The 12,498-nt window shown below is 54.9% G+C and overlaps 4 protein-coding genes across 4 annotated transcripts; 3 read left to right on the top strand and 1 right to left on the bottom strand.

Annotated features, from left to right (window-relative positions):
- Positions 1 to 136: 136 nt before the first annotated feature.
- Positions 137 to 565, top strand: CORC01_03303 (uncharacterized protein; the record flags this gene model as incomplete). Its single annotated transcript, XM_022614953.1, has 1 exon — positions 137 to 565. One exon carries the CDS (start codon positions 137 to 139, stop codon positions 563 to 565), a length of 429 nt encoding a protein of 142 aa, XP_022478412.1.
- A 1,659-nt stretch (positions 566 to 2,224) lies between these two features.
- Positions 2,225 to 3,406, top strand: CORC01_03302 (RNP domain-containing protein; the record flags this gene model as incomplete). The annotated part of the gene is made up of 1 exon (XM_022614952.1): positions 2,225 to 3,406. The coding sequence occupies one exon, from the start codon at positions 2,225 to 2,227 to the stop codon at positions 3,404 to 3,406; it is 1,182 nt and encodes a 393-aa protein (XP_022478411.1).
- Positions 3,407 to 3,652: 246 nt separating this feature from the next.
- On the bottom strand, positions 3,653 to 6,501 carry CORC01_03301 (glycosyl hydrolase family 15; the record flags this gene model as incomplete). The annotated part of the gene is made up of 9 exons (XM_022614951.1): positions 3,653 to 3,921; positions 4,023 to 4,235; positions 4,384 to 4,566; positions 4,620 to 4,643; positions 4,698 to 5,065; positions 5,130 to 5,634; positions 5,695 to 5,912; positions 5,968 to 6,069; positions 6,365 to 6,501. The coding sequence occupies 9 exons, from the start codon at positions 6,499 to 6,501 to the stop codon at positions 3,653 to 3,655; spliced, it is 2,019 nt and encodes a 672-aa protein (XP_022478410.1).
- Positions 6,502 to 10,302: 3,801 nt separating this feature from the next.
- CORC01_03300 (triose-phosphate transporter) lies at positions 10,303 to 12,436 on the top strand (the record flags this gene model as incomplete). The annotated part of the gene is made up of 3 exons (XM_022614950.1): positions 10,303 to 11,163; positions 11,235 to 11,538; positions 11,616 to 12,436. The coding sequence occupies 3 exons, from the start codon at positions 10,303 to 10,305 to the stop codon at positions 12,434 to 12,436; spliced, it is 1,986 nt and encodes a 661-aa protein (XP_022478409.1).
- Between the last annotated feature and the right edge of the window lie 62 nt (positions 12,437 to 12,498).

Here is a 12,498-nt window from a genome sequence, read left to right as displayed (position 1 = left end):
TTCTCCTCTGCCACCTCGTCTTTCCCGCGTCCGTATCTGCCATTTGCCGTTTTGTTGTTGAGCAAAGAAGCCAGAAGCTTTTCTCGATTGGTTGTGCCCGGCAAAGCAGAATGGCTCTAAACACCAAACACCAGCAATGGCAGAGAGACATGCTCGCAGAGTCGCAGAGAAAATGAAAAGTACCGGGTTTCTTTCCGCAACGACTCTGATGTACCACGATTGCCGCATTGTACCATTGACCGGCCCGCGCGGCGGAGGGCGGCCCAGCAACGACCATTATGCCTGCTCCCCGCCCGGTGGTGTTTTAGTCAAGCAGCGCGCCAGCCTGACGAAGCCCGTCGTGCAAAAAAGGCGCTTCTGGATCCGTCCTGTTGTGGTCCGATTCGGCGATAGGCACCCGTTCCCATTGGCCGCCGCGGGTATGTCTCACACTCTGCGTGTTCCAGGGGAGGGATTTGCGACTCCGGTATTCAAACTCGATGCGTCAGACCCTGACGTTTCGCAACTCACGGCCGCGGAGGAACATTATGTGCTCGGTCTAACAGGGCGCGGGGGCTCTGCCTAATTACCATTGCTGGTCTTGCGCTGCCTGCTGGCGGCATATAACAGTGCCCTCCCAACGGAGCTCCGGTAATCGCTTCCTCGCTCGCTTCGTTCGCTCCTGGACGTCTTGGGTGGTAGGGGGGAGGGATCAAAGAGGAGTTGGTTTATCTGGTAGGTTGTTGTCTTGCTAATGCTCCAAACGTTCCTCGAGAGCCGCTCGGCACGTGCAGTATCTGCCTCTCACTCCGGACTGCATTGGAGGAAATTCCGTTCCTTCAGCATCGAAGACACCCCCATGCTCCGGGCCGTTCCAGCAGAGCTTCGAGAATTTTCAGACGCCGGAGGTCTGCAGACAGATTTCGGGACGTCGCGTTGTCGCCATTCATCTAAGAGCGCGCCCTCGGCAATCCATATTCAGCCGGAGAGAATGCCGTTAAAGACGCAGCCTTACCACAACCAGTGGCCACCACCACTGTAATTACACTTAGCATGCGCCTCGCGTTTCCTATCCCTGGACAGCGGATAGCGGGCCTTGCTCTGTATAAGCGACAAATCACGATGCGCTTCCAATGGTGTGCAGAGGAAGTCGGCCCCAACCAAACCGAAGCTGGCCGTAATGAACCCCTCCAATTCCTCCAGTTGGACTGCTTGGCCGAAGCAGCCTCAATCTATTGGGTTCGTTGAGACCCACGCCCTCAGCAGAAGGGACAGAAAATATCGCACCTCCATCTCCCAAGATACCTCAAGGTGTGGATGGAGGCAAGGTGACAGTGAATCCGTCCTCGCTGCTCACAAATCGATAAATATGGCTCTGACAAAGGAAGCGAGGGGGCAACCTCAGTGGGGGTCACCGCCGCCTTCGGGCCTTGGATCGGTTGCACGAACCGGAGTCATCGGTTGAGAACTCCGCTAGAGCTCCGCTTAGAATCCACGCGCATTACTAAAGTGACCGAGGGATACGCAGCGTCGTGTCGGAGGGCGACGGAGGCCATGATGTCAGTCAGCAAACACCGACAACTGCACTACTCATTAGCCGTTATGTCCGTCTGAAGATGTCCGACGGATAAAATGTAGCTGATGCAGGAACAGGATGGTTAAATGTGACGGCAATAATCCCAGCAGGGCGAAGCGAGACAACATGGCCAATGCCAAATAATCAAAATGGCTTATGACGGAAGTGTCATTGTTGTTTTCCGTGCTTAAACTTCTCTGGGCGTGCAATCGGCGGCATGGGCTGCATGGCGAACCTCGGGATTCGAGAAGCAACGACTGAGGTAATTTGAGCGACGCTATGAACGGCAGTTGGTGGTGTCCACCCACCTGAAAGGTTGAAGAGCAATGCCACGCAAGGTTCCTCGTCCGAGCTTCACCAAGGTGAAAAGCTACATCTTACACGTGATCTGCCGGCCATGGCTACCAGCCACATCTGCCACGTGCCTTCGCCGAGGCTGAGACGACTTCGTCACAACTTCTCCCAATACACCACCAACAAACCCATCTCTGCATTTGCGCCAGCCCCAACAACAGCACGCCCACCTTCGGCTTTAGCAAATAGCAAAGGAGATTTGACTTCTTTGAGCAGGAAACTCCCAGGCTCAGAGGTACGTTACCACAAAACTACTCAAGCAAGCCGCACGCGCCTTGCACAAAAAAAGCGTATCGTATCCGCAGTTCATTCATTATGGCCTACCCGCCCCCTCCAGGTATCTCAAGCGGCCCTTCTACCGGTAACCCACCTTCTCATCCCTCCCTACCCGCGCGGCCACCTCCGACCAAGGCATCCGGAGGCTTCAAGCCCGCCTTCAAGCCCGCCTTCAAACCCGCGTACGGAGCCTCAACCTCCTCCGCGCCTCCCTCCTACTCGAGCGCACCGAGTTACGCCAGCGCACCCGCGGCCCATTATGGCTCTTCCTACGCGTCGTACCCGCAACACTCCTCGCCCTCGGTAGGCGGCGCCGGCCCCTACCAGGCATCACCCTCATATAATCAATACCCACAAGCCGGTGCTGGCCCAAGCTACGGCCAGTCAACGAGCTACCATGCGCCGCCTTCGACCTATGGCGCGGCGCCGCAGATTCGCAACCCGTTCCCGATCCCCGGGACCGGCGGTGTCACCGCTGCCGCTGCTACCTCCGATTACGACCCGGATATGGCGATGCAAATAGCGCAGTGGCAGAGCGCATACAGCTCCAACAACAAGGACGCCAGCGGTAGGGACCCAGTCGTCCCCGGTGCCCGCGGCATGCCGGCCACAGGTGGCAATGTTGGCAATGTCGTGACCCCTCCCATCGTGGACCCCGCAGCCGCGGCCGCGGCAGCAGCTGCAGCAAACCAACCCCCAGAGCGCAAAAAGACCGTCGCGCGCGAAGGCGGCGGCAAGAAATGGACGGACGACACTCTCGCCGAATGGGACCCGAGCCATCTGCGTCTCTTCGTCGGCAACCTCGCGGGCGAAGTCACAGATGAGTCCCTTCTAAAGGCCTTTTCGAGGTGGCAGTCGGTGCAGAAGGCGCGCGTGATCCGCGACAAGCGCACCGCAAAGTCCAAAGGTTACGGATTCGTCTCCTTCAGCGACGCCGACGACTTTTTCCAGGCCGCCAAGGAGATGAACGGCAAGTACATTCAGAGCCACCCCGTCACCGTGCGCAAGGCGAACACAGAGATCAAGATCACCAATGTCAAGGACAAGGATCACCGCAACAACCGCAATAACAAGAACAAGAAGCACTCAGGCAACGGTGCTGGCGGTGGGGGGAAGCATGCCGAGGGCACTGGATACGAACCCCACCTCGGCCCTGTCCATAGTCACGGTGTCACCAAACCCGGACAGAAGACCAAGAATGGTCTCAAACTGCTTGGATGATTTCTCTTGGTCTAAATCGTTTCTTCGGTTAGATTGGCGTTCTGGAGTTGGAGGTCACCCATACCCATCATAATCAACGTATGACACAAAATAGAAGCACCTCTCCAGCCATAGCCATATTCAGGAAGTAACATGCCAAAAGTGTGATTGTTGATAAACTGTAAGTACTCATGGAATCCCTTGTCTCATGTGCCTCATATTGAAACCTTAATAGCCAGCGATGTTGCCCAAGTCACCATTTCCAAATCATCGCTGAAACCCAGTTACGCGATCCAGGTTGAAGGCGGCGCTGATGAGGGCTAGATGGCTAAAGGCCTGCGGCGTGTTACCGAGCTGCTCGCCGCTGCGGGCAATCTCCTCGGAGAACATGGAGAGGTGGTTCGAGAAGCTGAGCATGTTCTCAAAGAGGTTGACGGCGCGGACGAGGTATTTCGGCTCGTAAACGGAGGCCCGCGTCATGGCCTCGACGAGCCAAAAGGTACACATGCTGAAGGCGCCTTCTCTTCCGCCGACACCTAGAAAAGCAAGATAGATTAGATATCACTCGAGATATGGGTTGAAACGGGTTGTTGGAGAGAGGTCGGGATAGGAGGGAAGGGGGGGAGGGGTGGCGTACCGTCGTCTGAAAGCTCGGTATCGTAACGCGACACGAGACCTGTACTGGTGAGGCCGCCCTTTTCGGGGGGCATGAGGATGCGGTCCATGGTGTTCAGGAAGCGCGGGTCGTTAGGGGCGATGAAGAAGACGAGAGGGGCGATGAGGATCGAGGAGTCGAGCATAGTATTGTTCTCGTAGCTCTGGACGAAGCACTTCATCTCCTTGTTGTAGCCTATCGCCCCGGAGTTGTCAGTATTTTGTTTCCATGTAATGACTTTTATGTACGTCGGTGTGATCCTTAGGGAGGCGTAGGCGAGAGACCAGACGCAGAAAGCTGCAAAAGGTTGGGCTGGGTAAAGTTCAAGGGGTGAGGAATGTACCCTTGTCCATGATCTCTTCCATCAAATTGTCACGAGCCTCGAGCCATTTGCTGCGATTGGGACAGGGGAGGTTGCGTTTATCTGCGAGCCGGAGACCGCGGTCGAAGGCGACCCAAAGCATGACCTTGGAATAGGTAAAGTTTTGTTTCTTGTTGCGAACCTCCCAGATGGACATGTCGGGTTCTTTCAACGTCAGTATTTCCGACTTTTCATTGGAACCAAGTTTGGTAGCTTACTATCCGTTAGGGTCAGGACAAAGTCTACGTAGTAGGTTAGCTCCATGATCTGGCAAAGGGGTCATCTACGGTACATACCTAGCATCTCTCTCACTGAGCACCACTGGTCCCAGCTAATGGGCTTCCCATACTTGTTGTACAGATAAATACCGTCCATGAGCTCGCCGTAAATGTCAAACTGCTGATGGAACGCGGCCCCGTTGCCTATTCTCACGGGCTTGCTGCCCCTATACCCCTCAAGGTGATTGAGCTCCATCTCGGGGATCTCCGTCTCGCCTCGGATGGTGAACATGATGGGCAGCTCGCCGCCGGGGCCGCGCGACTTGATGAAACGCTCGCTGATGAAGTCCATGTAGGCGTCGGCCTCGGCGGAGAAGCCCAGACGGAGGAGGATGTAGATTGTGAAGCTAGAGTCGCGGACCCAGCAGAAGCGATAGTCCCAGTTTCTTCGCAGAACGTGTGAGCTTTCTCCCTCCCAAAAAAACCAGACGATACTACGGAAATCCTTACCTCACACCGCCGATATCCTCGGGGATGGAAAACGTTGGAGCAGCCACGATGGCGCCAGTGGGCTCGTAAGTTAACATCTTCAACAACATCAAGCTCCGGTTGACGACCTCGCGCCACCGGCCCTTGTACTTGCTCTTGGAGATCCAATTGTACCAGAACGACTGCGTATCATGCTGCTGGCCGTCGAGCACGGCCGTCGTGACGTTCTCGGTGACGTGGTCCGGCTTGTCGTTCCGGAGGACAAACGAGACGGCCTGACCCTCCTCGATTTCAATGTGAGCTACGACGCCTTCGCCCAGCATGCCGTCGCGCTTCTCCTTTGTGAAGTTGATGGAGGGAGCTACGCCAGACTCGGCGGCGTCGACGGCGATGTCGAGCTGCATCTTGTAGTGCTCGCTGTGGAATGTGACCGCCTTGCTTGAGCTGCCTGCCGTGTGAGTCGGCTCGACGATTGTGGTGACGTGGGACTTGCTGGCGTATTGAAAGGCCGGGAAGATCTCAACGTCTGGGGATGATGCACTTAGCGATGGCTGACTTTGGGTGAGATTTGAGAGTAGTTACCCACCAAGCTGGAGACGGCCGCGGATACACTCAACTCGACGGACGAGCCATTTCTTGAGCTCCTCCTGGATCTTGGTTATCTCACGGAACGCGCCCTGGCGGGTACTCTTCGATATGACCGTGGCAGTCTTGGGTCGAGGGAAGAAGTCCACGAGGTCGACAACGCCGTCATCATGAATGTATCTAGTTTGCAAGATGTTGGAGGATGGGAGGTACTGTTGCCTTTTGATATTGATCAGGGGTGTGTGTCACAACGGAGAAGGACGCAAGCGCTCACTTGGTGGTACACAGCTTAGACGGAGGAGGACAAATACTGAAGAAGCCGCCCTTTTCCTGATCTAGTAATCGACAGAAGACACTGGGCGAGTCGAAATCCGGCCTGGTTGGTGCGTCAGATGTCAAGATTCATGGTTGAGATGTGAGTGGCAGTATGTCATGAGCTGGGGGTATCTAGCTCAGGACATCGGCCGGGTATCTCGGATGCGAGACTCTTCGAGCACTGTACCCTTCCAGGCAGTCGATTATGTCTGGGTGATTCTCATTCACCCTCTTGTGCCGTCGTTCATTTCATAGGCAGCCATGAGAGGGAGCACAAGGGGATCATCACTCGGCCGAGTCAAATGTCGGCCGGGGGAAGTGTAAGTAGCACAAGACAGTGGGAGAACGATTCGTACCAGCACATAAAATCAACTGAGCCGTTCGTACCCACGAGCGCGCAGGTGTGCATGTTGCCAATCATGCCATAGTCCTCAATCGGCAGGTACCCAGCGCGGCTGCCGGCGACATGTCTCGTCGAACACTGCTGAGCCATGACGTCGATTCCCGGAACGTCGGAGAAGCTGTTGTGAGTGAGATATAAGTGAGATATGAAATGTTATCGCAGATAATTGGTGCTTATATGAGACCTTTTTGAGCGAGATGATGACGAAGAGGAATATGAAGAGAGGACATAGGACAGCTGACAGTCATTGCTAAACGGTCGCCAAGCCAAATCAATGTAAGCTATGAAGTCAAGCTTGAGGTCTAAGTAAGGAGGGTAAACTCCGGCGATTACTGAGAGACGGGAAAAGCGGAAGCCATGATCTGCGGCTACTGTGGCTGCGGGAGGGGAACCAAGAGACACATGTTAGCGCACGCCTTCATCATTGTCGTCTCTTAATTATGATAAACGCCGACTAAAACCCAGCACGCGGGTCTTTTCTCTCTCTCAGCGACTTACAGCCGACAAGCCGCAGCGTAAACGAAAACGACTGCCGCTCGCTCCCACTGTGAGGCTGTCGCCTTGCTGACTGAGCACTAGCTGCAGCGTTTCCGGACGCAAAGTTGAATATTCTCGCTAGAGAAGACAGCTTCTGGGGGGTTTAAAGCTTGGACCCATCCGTGTGATGTCGAGAGACTCAAGACCCGAGTTGATGACGCTGCTCAATGTCGCAGGACGCATCGAGCCGCTAGTGAGAATCCACCTGGAGCTCAGCTTATACTTTGTAGGGATTATCATGGATTGAGCTGCCAGATCGGCAACCCCAGCTGGGTTTAGGCATACGCGAAGAGCTACCCCCTAATGGATCCTAGACGAGTTGACAGAATCCAACCGGAAACTCTCGCAGGAGAATAGAAAGGCTATCTGCTTCTTTGTCAGAGGATTTTTTTTTTTTTTGAACTAATCTGCCCGAGAACCCACCGCTCACCGGAGTCGAGAGATCGGTCGCAGGGACTTGAACTGCATCCTGACTAAGTACGCGGGACGGTCGACGGTGCTGGATGACGGTGGCTGACATCATGGAAAGTCTGGACAAATTTCCTCCCTTGGAATGTCTAGCTTACCCCGAGCTCCTCCCACAAATGAAACACTGACGCGCTGGGGAACGATCGGTGCTGTTTGTGAGGAAGAGAAGGAAAGAAACAATGAAAGGCGTACGGCAGCGGCGGGTAATCGGGAGGCTGAACGAGGCGGGTGGTGTCTCACTTGACCGTCTTGTATTTCTTTTCTTATTAATCTTGGGGCCGGGTGATTTCTGAAGCAAAACAACAAGTCGGGGCTAGGTGGGACAAGACATTCAACGGCCCAACAGGAACACCAAGCTCGTGCCGCCATCTCGTTGTTGGATTTTCTCGCGCCTGCGGGAGAAAGACAGAGGTCAGAGGCTGGCGCGGCATTCACTGTTGCATCTGTCAGTCGATAGTCCCGATTTGAAGCCATCGGACTCGGACTCTCTCCTGCCCGCCGTCTATTAGCTTGATACCTCTTTTGGTATAGACAAGTCGGTCCATGCGCGAAATGAACAATAAGCCTGGAGGGAAAGCTGGGAAAAAGTATCGACTCCCTGTGAACGGAGACAGACCGAGGCAATAAGCACTTTTTTTTTTTTTTTTGGCCGTATCCAGTCCTCTGTCTACATTTTATACCCGTACGGCAAGTCTCAGAAGAAACGGGCCCGGAAACGATAACAATGCGACGGTTGTTTAGGATGAGGTAGATCACTTGATCAGCGCTTTTCAGAGGATGGATGACTTCCAAATGATTCAAACAAATCGGATGCCGGGCGGGCTCCTTTAATTTTTAATTTTATTTTTTGGGTGCTCAGCAGCGGGTCGCGGCGCAGCCCGATAATCCGGTTCGGAACACGGTGAATCTGGCTGGTAAGAGAGAGAGAGTTGCGGTTTCAGTTGGTCTGAAGAGTCACGGCTGGTGTGTGTGAGACTTGAGGAGGGTGGGTTGGATCGCTCTGGGCAGCTGGTCACCCGAGCACTTCATCGGAAGGTTGGAAAAGTCCCGGCCACTAAACTCTGTGCCTGGTAGAGCTTTACCAACGACCGTGACACCTCACCACATGGCTAGCATCATAACCGAGAACCTGTGCGAATTGGTACTACAGTCTGCCCACGATGGATAATGTATGCCCTGCAGCTGGAGTCCTTGCGTAGTGTAACCGCGGTGAGGGGAAAAAGAGGGAGGGGGCCGTGGTAAGGTTGCCCCCAGCAAATGGATGAGCGAGATCCTGTGACTCTGGATGTGAGAGACGGCTGGGCGGCCAAGCTAGAATGGAAGGGTGCATTTTCGGAGGTCTTATGTGTCGGATAGCTTTAGAGGATAAACGGCTCCATTTCAAGCCTGTGAAATTTGAATCATCACATCTTCGGAATATTTGGCCCTTTTGAGGGAGTAGGCGCAGAGATATCTTCGGACGACCCTCACACTCTGGCGATCTGGGCCACTCTTACGTTATGCTATTGCTTGTTACTTAGTCTGTGACCTACCTATGTGAGGTTGATGGGGGGAGAGGGGTCCAGTAAAGGGGCTAAGGTAGTTCAGTCTTGCACATTGCAGCTAACTTCGCGTACCTCGAGGTAATCACAGATACTTTAGGAGAAGGGGGAGAGAAAGGCACACTAGTGACGGGCCGCGGGAAAGCGTAAAGGCAAACGGACGATGTCCAGCTGAAGATGGGGGCTACGAATGGAGCATGGTGACTTAAAAAACACGCGTATTGTAACACTATCCATACCTTGTCCGTACTTTGTAACTGTACAGTCATTGCGTTGCGTATCCGTACCTTGGAGAGAAATCTCTCATGTTGACTTGATTCTTCCTTGCCTCAGTCTTTTAGCAACAGTGGGTGGCCCTGGGCCCATCATCCTATTCCAGCCCGATGTGGGATGCACTGTCCGCATGGGTAGGGTCGAAGTTGTCCGGCATAACTGGGTATGTCGATGGAGAACTGGGAGCCCCGGAAGCACCATGGTGCCTGAAGCAACGCTGTTTGTAGTTCTCGCCGGGCCGCTTTGCATAGGATTTCCAACCAGGCTCGCCCCCTTCTCCGGGTGACTGTTTGTACAGTTGTACTGTCTGGCGCTCGTGAGCTCGTGAGCTGGCATGTCACAGGGAGCAACAGGGAAGGTCATCCCTGATGGCGACCCTGACCGCCATGGGAAGCGAATCCACGAGACGTCTCCACAGTGAGGCGTGCCAAGCCGGTCCCCATATTTCATAATTGATGCAGGAAGCAGAGACATTGGACATCTGGCAGAGATTGGACGTAGGAGAACTTCAGGAGGCTGGCGGTCGGTAATTGGCGGTAAGCCATCCAAATGCCAGATCATGGGCAGGGCAGACCATGAGTACGTACCTGCAGCACTCGCAGTATCCGCCTCTCCCACCCGTCCCAGTCCCCGTCCCCGGTCCCCTTCTCCCCCTCCCTCCCTATTTCCACGGATACTTAGCACCACCAATCGTCCGCGTCTGGGCGCCCGCGCGACACTTGTGACTGTGACTGGAGAAATGATCCGCACCGCCGTGGCCAGGATTAGAACCTCTCGGGCTGGCCTCTGTCTGGCCTCTCGTCCCCCGATTTGCACCAAGGCCCGGCCTAGCTCCAATTGTGCTTCCAAATGTACCAACTGCACCAAAGCACACAAGCCCAGTCCAGCGTCCCAGCCCGGACAGCAGCAAATCAACTGCGCCCAGTTCCTCGTCTCTACCCCATCCACCGACCCAGCGGATTGCCAGATGCCCAGAGACGACGGCCGGTAAATTGGATCTGACCTTACCAACGGCGACCCAGCCCCAGCAGCTTGTGCTTGTGAATCCCGCTGTGGAATCCCAGATTAAATCATGCCCCAATCCTCCTCCTCACCATCCGACTCGACATCGTCTTCACTTGTGCATGTGCTGCTGCCTCCCGACCCCGGCCAACCTCAATCTCAATCTCAATCTGCCTCTGTTTCCGTCTCGGCTGCTGCCAGTGCCGTATCATCCTCCCCCGATCCCATTGACCACGACGACGCCCGCCCCTCCTCCTCCTCCTCCTCCTCCTCCCACGATCACACTGCTACCAACCGCCGCCTCCTGAGCCTGTCACCTCTGCTCCTCCCACCACCCACCGCACCATCGCCTGGACACACGACCACCACGAATAACACACCCTCGAACCCGGATGCTGCCCGGTCACGAGACGTCGTCGCCTCTGATCCTACCCACGTATCTCTGCGCCCGGGCCTTTCTTCCTCCCTCAACACTACCGCTCGAGAACTCTCTCCTCCTGTCGCAGACGACGAGATCGAGATGGAACCATTGAAAGGAACCGGTCACCGCCGGCGCCGTAGCTCGCTCATGCAAAATGCCGGCGCTAGCAACCACCAAAGAGTCCCGTCAAGAAGCCAGGGAAACTTGCTGGAAGAGCCAAAGATATCGGAGGAAGATCTCAGAGCCACACCATCGGCATCCAAGGACATAGACGACGACAGCGTCTCTGACGAGGATCTCCATGATGACGAGGAGACGGGTCTTACGAAGAAGGACAAGAAAAGAAAGAAGCAAAAGAAGAGGAACAACACGCGGTTAGATCAGCGCTTCGTCCGGGGCGAAATCTCGGCCGAGGAGAAGAAGGAGGCAGATCAAAATGTCTTCAGGAAATCAGCTATTAACATCGTTCTGATTTTGCTGTGGTACTTGTTTTCTCTCAGCATCTCACTGGTAAGCCGATTCCCTCCTACCCTCCTTTCGGCTCCGCCAGCAGGATCACAAAATGACACCCAGGCCCGCAGTATAACAAGTGGATGTTCGACAAGAACCGCCTCAACTTTGCTTTCCCTTTGTTCACGACGGCCTGCCACATGTTGGTACAATTCGCCCTAGCATCATTAGTGCTATTTTTAATACCTTCCCTGCGCCCTTCTAATGGAGTGCGCAATTCAGACTTGGGGCGCTCGCGACATGAATCCGAGCCTGACAGGCCGTTGATGACCAAGATGTTCTATTTAACACGCATTGGGCCGTGTGGTGCCGCGACCGGTCTCGATATTGGACTCGGAAACACTTCGCTCAAGTTCATTACTCTCACATTCTACAGTAAGTAATATGCGCCAATCGAAGCTCTCTGTAAAACCTAACCTTCTTTCAAGCCATGTGTAAATCGTCTTCCCTAGCTTTCGTTTTGATCTTCGCCTTCTTGTTTAGACTCGAAAAGCCCACATGGCGCCTCGTAGCCATCATTGCGACAATGACTGCGGGTGTCGTTTTGATGGTGTCAGGGGAAGTCGAATTTAAAGTCAGCGGCTTCATCCTCGTCATCTCTGCCGCCTTCTTCTCCGGTTTCCGATGGGGCTTAACTCAAATCCTCCTCCTGCGCAACCCGGCAACGTCGAACCCGTTTTCTAGTATCTTCTTCTTGGCGCCGGTCATGTTCCTGACGCTGATTGTCATAGCCATTCCCGTCGAGGGCTTCTCCGCCCTCATCGAGGGTCTGAAGGTTCTCATCGCTGAATGGGGTGCCATCACAACGCCGTTGTTCCTCCTCTTCCCCGGATGTATCGCCTTCCTCATGACAGCCTCCGAATTCGCTCTGCTGCAGCGCACTTCGGTCGTGACGCTCTCCATCGCCGGTATCTTCAAGGAGGTCGTGACAATCTCCGCCGCCGCTATCGTCTTCAACGACCGCCTCACGCCTGTCAACTTTGTCGGTCTCATCACCACCATGGGCGCCATCGTCGCGTACAACTACATCAAGATCACCCAGATGCGCGAGGACGCCCAGAGGGAGGTCCAGCGTGGTCATATGGAGGTTGCCGCTTCGGGCGCGTCTTCGAGCGGCAGCGACAACGACGATGGCAGCGGCGAGGAGACGGGCCTGCTGAGGAACAGCACCGACTACGAGGACAACCTTGTCACCGCCGACGGCGATATCCTACCCAACCCGGGACACACCGCGCACGAGTCGAGGACGGCCCAGGCCCACCGCGACAACTAGACACGATGTACTTTGATTTCCTTTTTCGTTTTCATATATCCAGGTGAAAGAGGAGGTTGGGG

This window comes from Colletotrichum orchidophilum, assembly GCF_001831195.1.
Source record: "Colletotrichum orchidophilum strain IMI 309357 chromosome Unknown Scaffold_20.1, whole genome shotgun sequence".
In the NCBI taxonomy this organism is placed as follows: Eukaryota; Fungi; Ascomycota; class Sordariomycetes; order Glomerellales; family Glomerellaceae; genus Colletotrichum; species Colletotrichum orchidophilum.
Note: the sequence above shows the minus strand (reverse complement) of the source record. Positions and strands in the feature narration are given on the sequence as shown.